The sequence below is a fragment of the Meles meles genome, chromosome 14 (assembly GCF_922984935.1).
Source record: "Meles meles chromosome 14, mMelMel3.1 paternal haplotype, whole genome shotgun sequence".
Lineage (NCBI taxonomy): Eukaryota > Metazoa > Chordata > Mammalia > Carnivora > Mustelidae > Meles > Meles meles.
In genome coordinates, this window is record NC_060079.1 from 82,857,338 (window position 1) to 82,877,304 (window position 19,967).

The following is a 19,967-nucleotide window of genomic DNA, read 5'->3' on the forward strand; positions in this document are numbered from 1 at the left end:
ATAGACTTACCCTGTTTTTTTCTTCCCCACTTAACGTATGTTATCTTTCTTCATTAATGGTCTTTTTTTTGGAGATGGTAGATGTATTAATCAAGAAAAGTACAGAGGGGTAGAGCCAAGTCCCTCACTTACCTACTATCTAGAATTAACACTGCTAACATTTGCCACTTCTGTTTCAGATTTTTATTCACATGGAAGAAAGAGGAAATTGCAGCTAAAAGCTGAAGTTCCTTATGTTTACCAACACAGATCCGTTCCTGCCCTTCTGCCCCAGAGATGACAATGTCATCAAGTTTGTGTAAATTTCCCACAATTTGTTTTTTTTATTTGTTTAGATGTTGGTTTTTTATTACAAATCTATAACACCATGAGCCATTAAGAACTGAAGAAATGCTATCATACAGTACGTTTATGCTGCACTTCCCTTTTTAAATCCACACGGCTTGTGAGAGTTATCTGTATTGATACATAAAGAGCTAATTCAGTCTTTTTAACCGTTGCATTTATTCCCTTCCATGAAAAAAAGCGCAATGTTCTCATCTACTTCTCTTCCGAGGGACACTGAAGTATCTTTTCATTTTTTTCTCTCAGTGATACAGTGTTGCATCCTTGTGCATGTCTCCTGAGATTCATGTTTATTATTTTCCTCCCCGTACATATTTAGTGGCAGGATGGCAGGAGAGCATTAATTTGCATTTCCCTGATGATGCACGAGGCTGACCATGGCAGGTTCTGCACCGTCCCCTGGTGATGTACCCGGAGAGATGTGCAGTGGGATTGGTTCAGGGATGCTCAGTTGTCTGACTCTAGGGCCCTATCAATGATGTCCTTCTAATTCAAAGTCCTCTTACATTTTTTTCCTAAAACCCTTCGATTTCAATACATCAGGAACTTGTTTATAGGAAGAACTAACATAATGTTATATTTTTAGTCAAATGTTCCATGGTTCCTACTCCCAGTTATCCCCCATTAGTTAGAAATGTTTCTTCACCCTCCTGATTTTTAATCTATTTCACTGAAACTGTATCAATAATATATTGTTTTAATAAGTAAGTTCTCATAATAACTTTAATTTTCTTACGTGGTTTGTTTATCGCTGGATCTTTATTTTTGCATATGAATTTTATAATCACTTTGACTCAGTCCATAAAAAAGTTCTTTGGGGATTTTGACTAGAAATACATGTATAGATTAATATGAGGAGAATTGGTCTCTTTAGATTATTAATTCTTTCATTCCATAAATATGATCTATATTTTTATTCATTTTTTTCTTAAATAGTGTTTGTATTTTTTACCAATTTCTTGAATATCTTTATTTGATTTTTTAATGTACTTTTGACTTTTTGTTGTTCTTTTTCTATTACATTTTAATTTGTTTATTGGGACTCTCAATCTTACATTTCATATGTTGATCTTCTATCTAGAAACCCTGCTGACTTTTCTTATTAGTTCTAATAATTTTCCTGTGGAATATCTTACTATTTTATAAAGTAAATGATCATAATTACTTTTTTTTCTCTTGTCTCTCATGTCTCTTATTTCTTTGTCTTCTTTTATTGCTTTGGCTAGCACTGCCATACAACATTGATAATTTGTGATGATAGCAGATATTCTTCTCTTATTTCCAAATTAATGTAATATCTCTAAATATTTGCCATCAGGTAATCTGCTTACTTCGGGTTCCAGGAGATAATCTTTCCTGATTGTTTTCAATCAAGGATGCTAAGTTTTATATGTTTTTCCTCTGTAGATTAAGATTACTATTACTCTCTCCTATTTTTTTGCTTATGTGCCAATTAAAGTGATGTGTATTTTTTATGTTGAATAATTCATTTATAATGTGAACTCTGGTCATGTCTTAGATTCAACTTTCTAGTCTTTATTAAGAATGTTTAGATTTATTTTCATTAGTGAGAAGAGATTCTATTTTTTTTCCTTCTTATACAGTCCTTTGCTGTCCGGTTTATGTGAAAGAGTAAATTGGGTAGCTTCCTCTGGTTCCTCCCCTCTACAGTGGTTTGTGCTAAATGAGGATGGTAGGCACCTTGAATGTCTGGGGCAAGTCTTTCTAAAATCTTTTGGGGAGATGGAGGATGGATTGCCTTTTGAATGCTAATTATTTTAAAGTTTTTAGGTCTAACTGGATTGTTTTGTTCCTTTTTTGAGTCATTTATCTTTTACAGAAAATTGCCCATTTTAATATTTTAGATGTATTCACCAACTAAATCATAACTTTGTTTTATAATCCTTCAGTCTCTCTGGTAGCTGTAGTTTGACAATACTGACATTCCTCATATTGATGTCTTTGCCCCAGTATCACTGATGAATCATATTTGAAGCTCGCCTGTAAGAATTATTTATCTCAAAAAATCAATTTCTTTTCATTTCTCAAGTTAATGTTACTTCTTTTACTATTTTATATCCCTATTTCAACTTTCTTAGAATTTTGCTCTTTTTTTTCCCCTGACTTCCTGAATGGAATGTATATCTCTTACCTTTCGATTATTTTGCTGACCCTGAGTCTATAAAGATCCCCTAAGGACCTAGTACCTTCCAGACGCTTACCATGTAATGCTCGCTTTGTTGTTTATTTCTAAATATTTTGTCTTTATGCTGTTTCCCAGATAAAATAACAAACAGTTTGTCAGAAAAATAAATTTGACACACCATGTTTTTCCCTTCCTCATCCTAACTGGGAAGTTTTTTTTTCCCCATTAAATAATGAGATTTCTTTGATTCTTATGAATATAGTATGAGTGACTTCTATTTCTGTAAAAACTTATTTAAATCATGGTGCTATTGCCATGACAACTGAAACTACACAATTTAGCAAAATATCTGAGACAAACCTGCTTTCTAAATAATTCTCCTTCTGCTCCATTTCCTTACCAAAACACCCATATGTATAATGATTTCCTGAAGAGCTATGAACCTTTTCTCTGTAATTGTACACTTGTTTTTCATTATTTTTTGAGATCTTTTTTTTTTAAATAGAAGGATCAAGAGGAATGAAAAATACTCAAGTTTTACCAAGGCATCATGTATATTACAATGCTCAGAAAATAATTATAAATTACCACATAATAAATACAAAATAGTCATTAAAATTTTACCACCCTTGTTATAAAAATTACCATAGACTACAGACATAATAATGGTTGAGTTTAAATATTAATCATGATAATGTGATGAATTGTTTCAAGAACAGTGCCCCTTATTGAACCAGTAAATAACTGTGTACTTTTCCCTTAAGTACATGTTTTCAGGAGATGGAAGAAAAAAGAGATTTGTCATAACTATGAGAATATGACATTTTTAGTATCAAACAGGGTTTTCCTTTTTGATAATGACTGTCGTATGATTTCCAAATATTATTGGAGACCCAAATAGATTCCCCAAAATGTGTAAGGAATTCAGTGATTTATAAGGCTAATGAAAAAAACGTTCCAGCATTCTACTTCTCGAGCTCTTCCTTGAGCCCAGATTGCAGAGGCTAAAGCTTGTCTATTTTGGACAAAGATAAAATTCATTGTGTCGCTAGCCATGCCTGCTCCCTTGTTTCAATTCTAACTGGGGAGATGCACTTGGCCTCTTTTCAGCCCTCTGGTAACCTGTCCTGCTGAAGAGATTTAACCAAATCTGTATTTATTATGTTCCTCCTTGCCTGCCATCAGAGCATCGTGGCAGGTCTGCCAGAATGAATAATGCTGTAGTGTTCGGAAACGAGAGCAGAATGTCCCATTCTGGCTCCCAGCGACCCGGCCTCCCCCTGCAGGAAACACCAGGGAGGAAATGACAGCACACCACCATGTAAAGATCGTTGGCCTTTTTCTGTAATAATTTTCGAGTTGAGGAGGATGTGCATTTTGCCATTTTTAGTTTTTGTCGGCTCCGTGCTTTTAACTTTTCTCACTTCACACACCATCTTATGAAAAATACACTTCCAAGCCCAACTTCTGCATGAATGTGATACGTGATAAAGGTACACTTATTTTTTTTTTTAAAAAGACACGATTATTGAGGTAATCATGTATGGGCTATTACCTATAAATGAGCCGGGCTTTAAGCTGAGGTTTATTGAAGTTCATACTGACATTAGCCACGAGGTAGGTAGAGTGGTCTCCCTGTTTCAGATAAAGAAACTGGAATTCAGAGAGGTTTAGTAAGTGTCCTTTGTCACACAGCCGGGAAATGATGGACTTGATGTATGAAGTCCAGTACGTCAGGATCAAAACCTGAGTTTTTTCCAGAAGGTCTCCCACATTGAAGACTGTCAGAAGAGTGATAAGAAAGTACAATTTTAAAACTTAATTTTTAAATTAACCCTTTGAAATACAGATGATTTCTTTATTTCTAATAAAATTATGGAAGTTTAAAATATCCATGTATGGACATGTTCCCAAAAGCCAGACTGTTCACTCCCTTTCTGTATCTGGGCTTCTAGAATCCTGCACAGTGCTTTGCAAAAGGGGGTGTTGTGTATATATTCACTGAAAAGTGAATGAACTAGTAAACGAATTTATTAGAAGTCACTCTTGAGAGAAGAGACTTTGGTAAATAGCAAGATGGCCCCACTTCTTTATTTTCCTCTGTGTGTCCCTGACTTTCAACACTTCTCCTACCCAGGGTCAAGTCCATTTCCCCTCCATTTGAATTTGAGCTCTGCTTGTGATTGCTCTAGCCCAGAGAACACAGTAAAAATGACAGTACACCGATTCTGAGCCCTGATCCGAGTCTATGTTCTCAGATCCTGGTCCCCACCATGTGCTTGAGTCTGGGCTCACGTGCGGTGTGGGACACTCTGTCACCCAGCCAAGGACTGGCCAAACCCCGGCCCTTGGGGGAGTTCATCCCACACCTGACGGAAGGCCTTGGCGACCAGAATAAGTACTTGCTGGTTTTAGTAACTGAGTTTCCGGGCAGTCAGTTATCAAGCAACGTCTGCTTGCTACCAATCACTGTCCAATTAATTCAGTTGTTGGGGGTCCTCCTTTGAACCACAGACATGGAGGACCCACACTGGAGGGCAGTCATTGGAAAGGCCGCTCTCCATCTCAGGGGTGACTGTAGAAATGCTGAGATGCCGCCCACTTCCCAGGGTTCCCAAACGCTCGATCCCCTCACCTTCTTGGCCCCCAAATCCCCAACCTTTGGGTAAGGAAGACTTAGTTTCTCAGAACTTCCTATTGCATTGCAAAAACATCCCGAAGTGCTCTTAGCAACCCAAAGTAGCCAGAACCTCATAAGAAGGAAGGTAGGGGTGCCGAAAAGTCACTAGGAAGGGAGAGATGACTATGTGAGAAGAATGTGAGTCTGTTGCCCACATGGGTCAAATTAGCACGTGGCCCCATTGCGCCCACCATGTCGTGAGTCTGTTACAGCTCAGTGCAGCTGGGGAGATGGAAAAGCATGGTAAGGAGAAAACAGAGCAATACTTTGCCCTGTGGCCTCTAGCTACTTGGTTGAAATGCTACGTTGATTATAGTAATTTTATTGGTTGTCTGGGTTTTAACTTTTTAAAAAGTGTAATAGGTATTATTTCTTCTTTGAAGGTTTGGTAAAAGGTTTGGTTTTGGCAGGTTTTTGATCACTGCTTCAATCTTGTTACTAGATATCGGTCTACTCAGGTTGTCAATTTCTTCCTGATTCAGTATTGGAAGTTTGTAATTTCCGGGAATGCATCCATTTCATCTAGGTTGCTTAACTTATTGGCATATAACTGTTGATAATAATTTCTGATGATTGTTTCTATTTCCTTGGTGTTAGTTGTGATCTCTCCCTTTTATTCATAATTTTATTAATTTGGGTCTTCTCCCTTTTCTTTTGGATTAGTGTGGCCAGTGGTTTATCAATCTTATTGATTCTCAAAAAACCAGCTTCTAGTTTCATTGATACGTTCTACTGTATCTCTGGTTTCTACCTCATTGATCTCTGCTCTAATCTTGATTATTTCCCTTCTTGCGTGTGGAGTTGGTTTGATTTGTTGTTGATTCTCCAGTTCTTTAAGGTGTAGAGACAGCTGGTGTATTCTGGATTTTTAAATTTTTTTGAGGGAGGCTTGAATGGCTATGTATTTCCCCTTAGGACCGTCTTTGCTGTATCCCATAGGTTTTGGACCAAAGTGTCTTCATTCTCATTGGTTTCCATGAATTGTTTAAGTTCTTCTTTGATTTCCTGGTTGATCCAAGCATTTTTAAGCAAGGTGGTCTTTAGCTTTCAGGTGTTTGAATTCCTTCCTAACTTTTTCTTGTGGCTGAGCTCCAGTTTCAAAGCATTGTGGTCCGAGAATACACAGGGAATAATCTCAATCTTTTGGTATTGGTTGAGTCCTGATTTGTAACCCAGTATGTGGTCTGTTCTGGAGAAGGTTCCATGTGCACTCTAGAAGAATGAGTATTCTGTTGTTTTAGGGTGGAATGTTCTGTATATATCTATGAGGTCCATCTGGTCCAATGTGTCATTCAATGCTCTTGTTTCTTTATTGATTTTCTGCTTGGATGATCTGTCTATTACTGAGAGTGGCATGTTAAAATCTCCTACTATTAAAGTATCCATATCAGTATGACTCTTTATCTTGATTAACAGTTTTCTTATGTAATAGGCTGCTCCCATATTGGGGGCATAAATATTTACAATTGTTAGATCTTCTTGGTGGATAGACCCTTTAAGAATGATGTAGTATCTCTGACTACAGTCTTTAGTTTAAAATCTAAATTATCTGATATGAGAATCGCTACCCCAGCCTTCTGAGGCCCACTGGCATGAAAGATGCTTCTCCATCCCTTCAATAAATGGTGCTGGGAAAACTGGACAGCAATATGTAGAAGAATGAAACTCGACCATTCTCTTACACCATACACAAAGATAAACTCGAAATGGATAAAAGACCTCAACGTGAGACAGGAATCCATCAGAATCCTAGAGGAGAACATAGGCAGAAACCTCTTCGACATCGACCACAGCAACTTCTTTCAAGATATGTCTCCAAAGGCAAAAGAAACAAAAGTGAAAATGAATTTTTGGGACTTCGTAAAGATCAAAAGCTTGTGCACAGCAAAGGAAACAGTCAAGAAAACAAAGAGGAGCCCCACGGAATGGGAGAAGATATTCGCAAATGACAGTGCAGACAAAAGGCTGATATCCAGGATCTATAAAGAACTCCTCAAACTCAACACACACAAAACAGATAACCATGTCAAAAAATTGACAAAAGTCATGAACAGACACTTCTTGAATGAAGACATACAAATGGCTAACAGACACATGAAAAAATGTTCATCATCACTACCCATCAGGGAGATTCAAATTAAAACCACATTGAGATATCACCTTACACCAGTTAGAATGGCCAAAATTAGCAAGACAGGAAACAACGTGTGTTGGAGAGGATGTGGAGAAAGGGGAAACTTTCTGTTGGTGGGAATGCAAGTTGGTGCAGCCACTTTGGAGAACAGTGTGGAGATTCCTTAAGAAATTAAAAATAGAAGATATGAACAGACACTTCTCCAATGAAGACATACAAATGGCTATCAGACACATGAAAAAATGTTCATCATCACTAGCCATCAAGGAGATTCAAATTAAAACCACATTGAGATACCACCTGACACCAGTTAGAATGGCCAAAATTAGCAAGACAGGAAACAACGAGTGTTGGAGAGGATGTGGAGAAAGGGGAACCCTCTTACACTGTAGGTGGGAATGCAAGTTAGTGCAGCCACTTTGGAGAACAGTGTGGAGAGTCCTGAAGAAATTAAGAATAGAGCCTCCCTATGACCCTGCAATTGCACTGCTGGGTATTTACCCCAAAGATACAGATGTAGTGAAAAGAAGGGCCATCTGTACCCCAATGTTTATTGCAGCAATGGCTACAGTCGCCAAACTGTGGAAAGAACCAAGATGCCCTTCAACGGATGAATGGATAAGGAAGATGTGGTCCATATACACAATGGAGTATTATGCCTCCATCAGAAAGGATGAATACCCAACTTTTGTAGCAACATGGACAGGACTGGAAGAGATTATGCTGAGCGAAATAAGTCAAGCAGAGAGAGTCAAGTATCATATGGTCTCACTTATTTGTGGAGCATAACAAAGAACATGGAGGACATGGGGAGTTGGAGAGGAGAGGGAGTTGAGGGAAACTGGAAGGGGTGATGAACCATGAGAGACTATGGACTCTGAAAAACAACCAGAGGGTTTTGAAGGGGCGGGGGGGGGTGGGAGGTTGAGGAACCAGGTGGTGGGTAATAGGGAGGGCACGTACTGCATGGAGCACTGGGTGTGATGCCAAAACAATGAACACTGTTATGCTGTAAATAAACAAATAAAAAGAAATTAAAAATAGAGCTTCCCTATGACCCTGCAATTGCACTACTGGGTATTTACCCCAAAGATACAGATGTAGTGAAAAGAAGGGTCATCTGTACCCCAATGTTTAGCAGCAATGGCCAAACCTTGGAAAGAACCAAGATGCCCTTCAATGGACGAATGGATAGGGAAGATGTGGTCCATGTATACAATGGAGTATTACGCCTCCATCAGAAAGGATGAATACCCAACTTTCATAGCAACATGGATGGGACTGGAAGAGATTATGCTGAGTGAAATAAGTCAAGCAGAGAGAGTCAATTATCATATGGTTTCGCTTATTTGTGGAGCATAAGGAATAACACAGAGACATGGGGAGTTGGAGAGGAGAAGGGAGTTGGGAAAAATCGGAGGGGGAGATGAGCCATGAGAGACTGTGGACTCTGAGAAACTGAGGGTTTTGGAGGGGAGGGTAGGAGAGTTGGGTGAGCCTGGTGGTGGGTATTACGGAGTGCATGTATTGCATGGAGAACTGGGTGTGGTGCATAAACAATGAATTCTGGAACACTGAAAAGAAATTTAAAAAATAAACAAATTTTTTTTTAAAAGTGCAACAGGATGCAAGAGATCTGGATTCCTATTCTGAGCCTGACACTTAACACTGAAGGAGTATTTAGTGAAAACTGTCATGACTTGTGAAACTGAATTTTATCAGTCCCTAAAATTGTAATGACTCTATTTCATGTGCCAACAAATGGAGGTTTGGCCTCCGTGTGTCTCTGGCTTGTTTCTGGTTTTAGGACCTGGGAGTCTCTGATTCCCAGTCAGGGTAAGTGGGGAAACAACAGGGATACCCAAATATTTGGTAGCTATTAGAATGTATTTTGCTGGACAGATTGGATCTGTTGGTAAGTTGTGGATCCCAGGACACGGTCAGGGTGGCTAATGTTGAAATGATTTTATGTTACATGTTTTTATTTTTGTTGGTGTTTTGTTTGTTTCTTTGTTCATGTGTTTTAATTTTTTAAAAATTTTTTCAGTGTTCCAAGATTCATTGTTTATGTACCACACCCCATGCTCCATGCAATACATGCCGTCCGTAATGCCCACCACCTGGCTCACCCAACTCTCCTCCCCTCCCCTCCCAAACCTTCAGTGTGTTTCTCAGAGTCCACAGTCTCTCATGCTTCGTCTCCCCCTCCGATTTCCCCCCAATTCACTTTTCCTTTCCTTCTAATGTCCTCCATGTTATTCCTTATGCTCCACAAGTAAGTGAAACCATATGATAATTGACTCTCTCTGCTTGACTTATTTCACTCAGCGTAATCTCTTCCAGTCCCGTCCATGTTGCTACAAAAGTTAGGTATTCATCCTTTCTGATGGCTGCGTAATATTCTATTATAGATATGGACCACAGGTTATTTGATTTTTGTTTTGACAAATTAAAAAACCCTTTTCTATTGATATTCTACAGATTTCCAGTAATAGATGCATTTATTAAAAATCAAAAATAAGTACATCTCAATGCCAAAGACTAAATCAGAACAATTATAATTACCAAAATTGTCGTGACTTAGCCTGGTTTGAAGGATGGAAACAAACACAAAATATGCTGTTGACTTTTTTCTCTGTCCTCCCCTCTTTCCCCTCGTCTCCCTTGTCACTCTATCTTCTGTCTCTCCCTGAGCCTTGGGTCAGAAGGAATCAGGAAATTCCCACTAGGATGGTGTTTCCCAGAGAATGTTCTTTAGAATAGTAGTCCAAGAGGCTCATAAAACAAATAAAAGGTTTCCAGAAAGGGTTTTTATGTGGTCGGGAAAGAGTTGTGTATTCTCTTGGACAAGCACAAAGCACAGTGTTCTGAGGAGCTTTGGGCCAGAGCAAAGAGAATCTTGGTTTAGTTGATCATGGGACAGAGGACACACCTGAGAAACTCATCAGTAGCCAATTTAAAAAACTGAAGTAGCCCAAGAGCACAAAGCTCCCTGTCTCCATACTCTCAGGTCTCCTTCAAGTGTTAGTATGCCAAGAACTCAGTGTTCCTAAAATGGAGGCTGACTTCTCCCAACCCTTTGCTTCCCAAGTCCACTGCCAGCTCCCCAAGTCCACACCGTGGTGTCCCCCATCTCTGATGGCTGGCAGGACGACACGCATGGTGAGATGTCGCTCCACGGTCCAGTTACAGATTGAAATGGTGAGGAGCTAGCCACAGACCTCTCTTCGACTCGCCAAGTGGTGTTGCGAGTCCTTCGTTACCTCTCCTTGCCGAGAGTTGACAGGACTGTCTAGAGCGTTCTTACTGCACTGACCGAACGTCAAGGGACAGGAGAGTAGGGTTCATCAGCCAGGAGGGCTAGTTGCTCTAGGAATTCACCTAAACACCCACAAAGTTGAACAGCCAGTCCTTAAGACTTAGTGGGCAGCTCCGCAGGCAGCATCATGTGATGCTTAATCACAGAAGCTGTCCCTGCATTTGCACGTTCACTGCTTGGCACCGTGATGGGTGAGCTCGGAATCGGCCCTCACCTACACAAATGAGGCTAAAATGTGTCAAATTCAGTGGATCCTTGAGTCTTACTAGAACTGGGAGTACCGTCATCGAGAGCTGAATTTTAAAAGCTGCAGATTCCTGGCACCTGTAAATACTCGTGCTCCTGACCTGGGTGAGCTCACCTCCTCCAGGAGCTCTACTCTAACACGTCCAAGCCCCAGAGCAGGGCTAGGTCCCCAGGGACAGTCTAGACTGGCAGTGTGCACCTTCTAGCAGTTGTCCATCCATTCGTGTAGGACAGTCCACACTCGGGGGGACCCCTTTCCCACAGTTAGTCATCGTACCTCTTCTTTGAAGATCACGAACACTGCAGATGAAGGAGTTGGTGGCATCCAAACTACTCCCACCCGACCCCCCGGGATTACCCACCCCTACTAGGAATCCTGACTTGACTCTGCCTTCCAGACCTGACACGCCTCTTGGGTTTCCCTGCATTTCATCCAGAGCACCCTCTGACTGCTCTTGGGCGTGTTATCAGACACCATCGCCCCTGTGAACCTCAGGGTTGTCAAAAGCCAACACGAATGCTGCAAACACACCACCAGAGCTCTCTCTTGTTCCAAGCCTGTCCTCTCTCTGATGGGCATGGTGTGCATCTCCTGAACCCACTGGGTCACAATCTCCAACCAACGGACGCGGACTGAAAGGGAAGGAGAGTTATTCATCTTCTTGCTGTAAGACCGGAGGAAACGTTTCCTTGAAAAGACAAATCAGCTACAGAATTTCTGCATCCTCAAGAGGGATTTTATTTTGCTACTTGCCAATTTACAAAAGATGGTCCAAATCCAATGATATGGGAGCCCAGTTTGGAGTCAAATGGCTATAACACTTCTCGTTATTGTGTGACCTAGATGATGATGTCCTTGTTCACTGACTCTGACAGCATAAACCCAAGGAACGTGTAGCTGTGCTGATTTCATCTTTAGTTGTTTCATTTTCTTCTTCAGAAAGCTTTGGGCATGGTGTGCATCCCTGGTGGAATGTGTGCGCGGAAGGAAATCGTTCAGCCCTCCTCATGCCAACGTGCATCCACAGTGAGGAGATTTCCCGAGATTGTCTCTGACTCAGTTATTTAGATAATCAGTATTTTTGTTGGAGGGGCTAAAGTCATTGGTTTGAAAGCATCCCCAAGGGGGCGCCTGGGTGGCTCAGTGGGTTGGAGCCTCTGCCTTCGGCTCAGGTCATGATCCCAAGAGTCCTAGAATCGAGCCCCGCATCGGGCTCTCTGCTCCACGGGGAGCCTGCTTCCTCCTCTCTCTCTGCCTGCCTCTCTGCCTAGTTGTGATTTCTGTCAAATAAATAAAATATTAAAAAAAAACAAAAAGAAAGAAAGCATCCCCAAGAAATGCAGCTCAGCTTTCAAAGAGCAGAGGTCATTGCCCAAAGAGGCAACAGGTAAGGGAGGAAGATATTAACCTCAAATATAAATGAAAACAATAATGGGATAAATATGACTAATTATATTCAACGGCTTGAAGAGTATGTATTTCCATCTCTTCCTTAACCTGTGGGCCACCCAAGCCTTTGTAATTATCTTCCCACCGATGTCTTTATATTCATACATGGGACCTGAGCCTCCTCGGAGCAGGCAGAGTCTACCAGGAGAAGGGGCACTGTTCTAACTTCTTGTTAGCTCTGGCAGGACCACAGAAAACGTACATTTGAACACTGCTCGTCTGACAGACATTCACCAGGTAATCTCTCTGTCCTCACACGTAGTCACGATCCTCATGCACACACTTCTTCCCTGTCCTGTTGAAGCAGAATGCAGCCAAAGTGTCCATATTCTACATACAGCTCGGTAGGTGGGACTCGTGCGGCGTGTCCATGCGACCTCCACACGGACGGGTGCATGGGTCTCCGCAGCACTCTGGCAGTTGTCCGTCATGCCCTCCTCCTGTTCTGTTGTGTTTTATTTTCTCCTCGGTGTCAGGTAGTAGAAGGACATCCACAGTGTGGAGTACGCGGTGGTACCTCCTCCTTCTATCCCGGAGGCGTATTTCTCCGTAAGCATACGTGTGGACAGAGCCCTCATGACTTACTTGTTCTACGGTTGGTGGGCACTTGCGGTGTCTCTAGTTTTTGACTCCGTGAATAAAGCAGCCATGAACATTCTTGTGCAAGTCTTTAAGTGGACACACGCCTTCGTCCCCCCGATAGGCACCCACGGGAGGAATTGTGGGTAGCTCAATGGGCTTGTGTTTAGCTGTAATAGGCGAAGCCAAACCACATTCCGGGTTTCAAACGTAAGCTACGCCCAGCCGCGTCTGAGGTCCTAGTTTCTCCACAGTCAGTACACATCGTTTCTATCTGGCTCCTTTCATTACGTTGGCTCTCTATCCATATTTCTATCTTTCCTAACCTTTTAAGAACCGTTGGCCCCGTGGAATAGCGATGCCATAATTTGCTTAAATCGTCTGCTGCTGTTCTGATACAAGGGTTGTTTTGGACTAGGAATATGAAAGTTCCTATGAGCTGAATATTACTTACGGTCTTAAGTAAATTATAGGGGGTTGATCTGGGTTTCGAATGATGCTCCTGGTAACAAGTCATCTGTGTCACGGTCACAAGGGCAGCTTATAAAGAAGGACCTGTGTTCATTAACAGTAGCAAGTGGTGAAGCTTTTCAGCCCTAAGTGGTAGCTGTTGCTGAAGAGGGTTGTGTTATTTCTACTCTTATTACACTAGGGGAGGTTTCCTTTCCTGGCTCCCGGAGGCTGGAATTAGACTTGCTTAGAGGACCAGCCACTCACTGGAGGTTTAGGTGGTGATCCACGGGGCTTGCTGCACGGGGCTGATGTTAGCCTGACTTCCAGTCCTGGGTCCGTCTAACGCCGTTCTGCGCCTTTGGGCGACTTAAACCTTCACTATCCTGGCTCAATGTTCCCCTCCGTGAAATGGGGTGGATCACTGCACGTACCTCATGGGGTGTTGTTAAGGCTACATGAAATAAGACATTTCAGATGTTCTAATGGTGCTCGGCACACAGTTCTCCATAGGACAGTAGCCCCAAGCTTTCCCCTCACCCCAAGACTTGGTTGTGTATCCAGTCTAATTAACTGCATTTTCACCTCAAGGGTCTCGGATTTTACTTCCCAGCTTCTGTTTCCAGTGGGAAGGAGCGCCAAGAAGGGCTGCATTTCAGAGACACAGTGTGTGGTGTGTGTGGCATCACTAGGCGAGAGGAGGTCGACAGTTGCTTTGATAACGTCACCAGATGGGTGATGGGTGGGGTGATGTTACCTTGCTCAGCTTGTCAGCAACCGCAAACTCTTTCCCTAATTTCTGACATGTTTGCAAGAAATGATAAGCCTCGGGTACTTTTCTTCGGTCAAAGACCAAAAGGGACAAACTCTCGAAACCGTGCATCCTGGAGGCCTCCCTCTGTGTCTTCTCAGACTCGAAAAAACCCTGCAAGATTCAGATTAGCTACCGCGCTGGCGGAATCAGCCCTTAGATGCGGCACCTTGCCGATTATGTTCAGTAAATTCTTCAGCGTGTTGGTGCTGGACTTGGTGGAGGCCGTCTCAGGGCTAACATCTCCGGGGATGTCACACCAGCTCCCTCCCAGACAGCGCCTCTCAGCCCGAGGGCAGGGCGTCTGGACCGCGGGATGCTCTAGCGCGATCTGCTTCCAGGCTTGCCCCATCTGGGCTCTGGCAGGTCAACCGTCCACGGAAGAGGCCGATTCATGTCTGGCTCAGTCTAAGCCTGGGGTGCCCGGCAGGATCAACTCTTTCCTAAACTGACTGAATATTTAGGCAGCTCTCTAGTTCATCTCCTTGCCTAGGGTTGAGGGAGGACAAAAGCTGACAGGCACATCCCCACGGACTTCTCTGCCCCCATAAAATTAGCACATCCGTGCTTCAAGCTAGACATTCTCTTTCCCTGGGTCCTTCCTCCCTTCCCATTCTAACACACATCGAGGGCAAAAACAAAACCAGACAATTGCCATGGCGTTTAATGTTTGGTCTGATACAATGTGTTGCATTTTACGAATAAGTAAATGCAAGTGAGCCAGATTTGTGAACCATCAGGAAAGCCCTCAGTGGAATTCTAAGGCAGAATATGAACAGACCATCTCATTAATATGTTAATTTTGCCGGTGGGATTGAATCCCAGTGGATCTGATGACCTCTGTCTGCTCTTCCTTGCTAGAAATCGGATGTTGGGTTGAACGCCTGTGTGATGCAGGTCCAGCCTCACTGGGAGATGACAGCAATCCTGGGTGATAGTCAGAGCGGGCCTTCTGCGGGCTACGAGTCCGTGTGACCATCCGTGACAACCCGGACGTTGTAATAACAGACACGAGCCTCATTCAATCCTAGATGACCAAAGATTGTTGAAAAAAATATTAAAAAAAAAAAAACTATCTGCTGATAGTTGCAAAATTCTTACAATGCATTTGTTTTTCCCCGACATTGGCTTTTCCTTTCTTCCCCCCCTTCTTCTTTAATAATGTCTTTATTTTGTAACCATGTGTAGTTTGGAATCCAGCGTCTGGGAAATATGGGGAAAAATCACTAAACAGGAGTGACCCCCCACCATTGATGCTCTCCTGAATTGCCCATTAATCATCAACTCGCCCCAGTCTGAACCGGAATCTTAACACGGGCTGCTCACCAGACAGGCCTGGGGGGCCCAGCATCCTCCGTCCCTTGTGGCTCGGAAAGTCACCACCACGTGAGAGGGGGAAGGACCGGGTAGTGTGACATCGTGTCCCCCTTTGCTCTTGGCCTTTTTCCTAACTTCCTGCCACGTGATGTTCCGAACGTATGGGGCCAATGTTGCCCAGGCGGGGGGGTGGGGGGTCAGGCAAGGCGTCAAGGTCAGAGTGGGAGGTTCTGGTAGAAATTGACAGGAAACATCCATACGCGCCATCACCATGTGGCCCTCCTGCCACAGCCCTGCTCTCTGCCCTCAGCCCCACGGTCCCTGCTGCTCCTGGTCCACCAGCTCCTGGAAAACCAGAGGCCCTTCTCTGCCCTCCTTGCTGTCCTCTCTTTGGCCTGAGGTCATTGTTGTCCCTTTCCCTGCCATCTCAGAAAATGTCCAGAAGGTGTTCCCTCATATATAATTTTAAATAAAAGTTAATGGTAAAGAGTAATACCCAGGATAGAACATTATAAAATTAAGAAATCACCTCTAGATCTAACATTCAATACCTCTCCTGCCAACATGGGCTATACTTTCTCTGTGCCATGAATTTATTTGTTAACATGGGTGTAGCTGTACTATGTAACCGCAAGTATACAAATGGCATACATGTTGTTTCCAGCTTTGTTTTTCGGTTTTGGTTGCTCAAGAATATTTCCCATACCTTCATAGTTGTTTAACCAACATCGTTTAAATACTTACTGGTAATAAAAATACAGAAACCTGGGGCGCCTGGGTGGCTCAGTGGGTTAAGCCTCTGCCTTCGGCTCAGGTCATGATCTCAGGGTCCTGTGATGGAGACCCGCATCGGGCTCTCTGCTCAGCAGGGAACATGCTTCCTCCTCTCTCTCTGCCTGATTCTCTGCCTAATTGTGACTTCTTTGTCTGTCAAATAAATAAATTAAAAAAAATACAGAAAGCTTAGAAAAAGCAGGCCAGTAAAAAGAAGTAAGAAAAAGCATTTCTATTTCCTTTTCTTGAGCTGACTATACCCCTTTTGAAGTCTTCTGCATATATAATTGGGGTTATTCTTTATATAGAACTTATGTGTTATGTTCTATTAACTTGATTCACTAAACCAACCCATTACAGGATGCATGCTATTTAATTAACCACGTCTTTGGTGCGGGGCATCGGCTGTTTCTTTTTGTTGTTGTTATTATAATTAAGATAAGGATGAACATCCTTCTTTGTAAGTTGTTTCTCATCATCGTTTAGTATAGATTCCCGGAAATGGAAATACTCGTTCAAATGATACGATCTTTTCAAAGCTTTATGCTGCATAACCAAATTATTTTTTAAGAAGACTCCAATTTTATTATTTATTTATTTAGTTAGTTAGTTAGTTAGACTCTACCCCTCCCCGCCAGCATGGGGCTCGAACTCATGACATGAGATGAGGAGTCACATGCATTACAGACCGAGCCAGCCAGGCACACCCAGACTCTTCCCGTTTAAACTCCCAATGAAAGGGCATAGGAATATCTTTCTCATCCTAGTTTTTAAAATTTTATTTCTTTAGTAACTGTAATCAGGTTGACATTTATAATCTGCCCAAGCAACTTGCAGGGGCACCTGGGGGCTCCGTCGTTCGAGCATCTGACTCTCGACGCTCTTAGGCTCAGCTCCGATCTCAGGGTTGTGGGCTGAAGCCCCCCGTTGGGCTCTATGTTCAGTGGCGAGTGTGCTGGTGATTCTCTCCCTCTCCTGCCCCGCTTCTCTGAAATAAGTAATTAAATAAAAATTTTTAGGAGAAGGAGAAGCAACTGTCTACCAGCGATGGTCCTAGCCCTGTATGTGCATCTCTTCTAATACAGCAGCCACCCAGGGGGACAAATATTACTTGTTGTCTCAGTTTATAGATGAGGAAACTGCAGCACAGAAAATTAAAGTAACTTGCCCCAAATTGTCCACCTAAAAATTGTGTGAACCAGGATTCCTACCCTGAGACTGTGCACCTCCAAAACCTGACAAGCTTTGTCACCCAGCCCCTACAGGGGAAACAGTGCAACTCATTACGTGGAAAACAGGTGCACATACGTGCACGCGTGCACGCACACACACACACACACACACAACACCTCAGCCCCGTCACCACTGAGTGACGAGCACCCGCCGGGCACCACCTTGGGCATCTTGTGAGGTCACCATGGAGGAAGGGGGCACATGTGGGCCCATAGATTGGGGGAAAAAAAAAACTATGAAAATGAATGTGAAAACACATTTTAAATAATACTCACCTCTAATAGTGTTTAGTTTTATTTATACAACTTAATCCTGGAAAGAACTGGTGTTGTATCATCAGACTTTGCAACATTTTCTTTTGATTTTTCTCAGACCTGAAAGCAGGAGAAAATGACCACATTTGTTTTCTTGTACATTTTAATAGTTTCTTGTGCCAACATTTTATCTCTGGGATCTGTGTTGGGTTCGTGTGGGCACACGGGGGGAGGGGCAGAGCTCACTATTTTTTTGTCTAGAAAATTGAATCAATTACCTCGATGCCTCCGCCGCTCTGCATTCCTTGCCGTGTGAGTTGTGTAAGAAGGACTTCTGAAATGCTCTCCTTCCTGCTGAGGAAGCTCGTATGTGTACCATCTACAAGAATTAATCTCAGAGACAGGATATCATAGAATCGTTACCTTTTTTAAAGAAGAAACTGGTTATTTAGGTGACATAGTACAGTCCCTAAAATATTATGGTTCTGCACTGCGAGGGAATGCCCAATACAGGTACAGAAAGAGAGAGTTGGTTGTCAGTTGCGCAGCTGGGACCAAGCGAGTGGGGAGCAAACCACGGAAGTGGCTGCATCACCCAGGCTGGCGGCATGGAAGCAGTCCGCAGTGACAGTGACCATCACCCCCACCTGCAGAAAATCGGGACAGCCGTCAGCTCCCACTGGGGCTCTAGAGCCATCATGTGAGAGGGCTGGGTGTGTGCCTTCCGGGGGACCAGCATTCCAGAATCATCCGGGGCTTTCTTTGTAAGAAGCCCCTCATGCCCTCTCCCTAGCGTACTGCAGAATCCAGGCTGGTTTTCCGCCACCTGTCCTCACTTGCCCTGGGGGTCCTCATCTGGCCGGACCTCCCAAGACCGCAGCAGAGGGTAGGAGAGATCGTTTATGTGAAAGCAGGAGTATCACGAGGTACTCCCATTGCTTGCTTGCAAGTTGACACCCAAGTATTGCGTTCTTCTTTCTCCTGTATTTGCAAGAATTTCCTTAGGAAGGTCGTAGCATAATTTTTGCAGGTCAAAGTACACTTAACTCACGGATTTTTTCTTTCCTTTCAGCCCACAGACTTTGGATATTGGAATACTGGACATCTTCGGTTTTGAGGAATTTCAAAAGAATGAATTTGAACAAGTGAGTGGGTTATTATTATTTTTTTGGAAACTTTATTATAAACTTAAATGTGTTTTTTTCAACTAATAAGTGAACTCTTTAATTCAATAAAGACTGTTTGCATAATTACTTGCAAATATGCAATTCAATTAAGTATTTTGTTATCCTGTTGTAAAATATGTCCCCCTGGTTCATGGAGATATTCATCCTTATTATGACATCTGTACACAAGGAACATAATCATTAAAAACAAACAAACCAGAAGCACTTGTTTTAAAAGATAGAGGATGCGATTTCAACGAGGTCAGAGAGACAGAAGGCGTCGCTGTGTGCAATCAGGGCAAAGGTCCTGAGAACGTCGGCCAAAAATCAGAATGGAAACACTCCATTATGCTAAGATTGTCATCTGTGGGATCGTCTCCATGTGACGTCCGTACCTGTGATTATCGGAAACTTGTAAAAATAGATTCAAGAGGCACTGGTTATTTTTAATCCATTTACAGTTTAGGGCACTCTGAAAAATGCTAGTTCTTTTTTTAAGGATCTCCATAGTAATGTATGAATCATTTAATCGAAGTCAGTATATCTAAAAATTAAGTGTTGAAGAAGAGAGTAGAAATAGAACTTGCCCCAGCCGGCAGAGAAGGAGAGGCGAGCCTGTGCAGGGGTGGGGTGGGGGGAGAGAAAACCCGGCAGTGTTACAACATGGGAACCGCCCCAACTGTGCCCTGGTTAGGGAGCACTCTTTATAATCTCTTGTTCGACTTTGGTTTTTTTGTTCTGTTTGGTTTTGAAGTTTTTATTTATTTGTTTGACAGAGATCACAAGTAGGCGGAGGGGCAGGCAGAGAGAGAGGAGGAAGCAGGCTCCCCGCTGAGCAGAGAGCCTGATGTGGGGCTCGATCCCAGGACCCTGAGACCACAACCCAAGCTGAAGGCAGAGGCTTAACCCTCTGAGCCACCCAGGCGCCCCTTGGCTTTGGTTTTCTAAGGGAGATCGCATGGTGGTGAATGACAGTAGATGGGAGTTTGAAGCCCCAGTCCCGTGACTTTCACGAGCAGGGCTGTCTCGGTCCTGAGCAAACACCCCTAACGATCCTGGGCTT

General features: G+C 42.8%; 1 protein-coding gene across 4 annotated transcripts in view; it reads left to right on the forward strand.

Annotated features, from left to right (window-relative positions):
- The window catches only part of MYO16 (myosin XVI), a 596,952-nt gene that overhangs the window by 395,377 nt on the left and 181,608 nt on the right, over nt 1-19,967 (forward strand). For all 4 annotated transcript variants that reach the window (XM_045978501.1, XM_045978500.1, XM_045978499.1 and 1 more), the window contains exon 21: nt 18,811-18,883. In XM_045978501.1, coding sequence (XP_045834457.1) covers nt 18,811-18,883 — 73 coding nt within the window. The remainder of the gene's footprint in view (nt 1-18,810; nt 18,884-19,967) is intronic.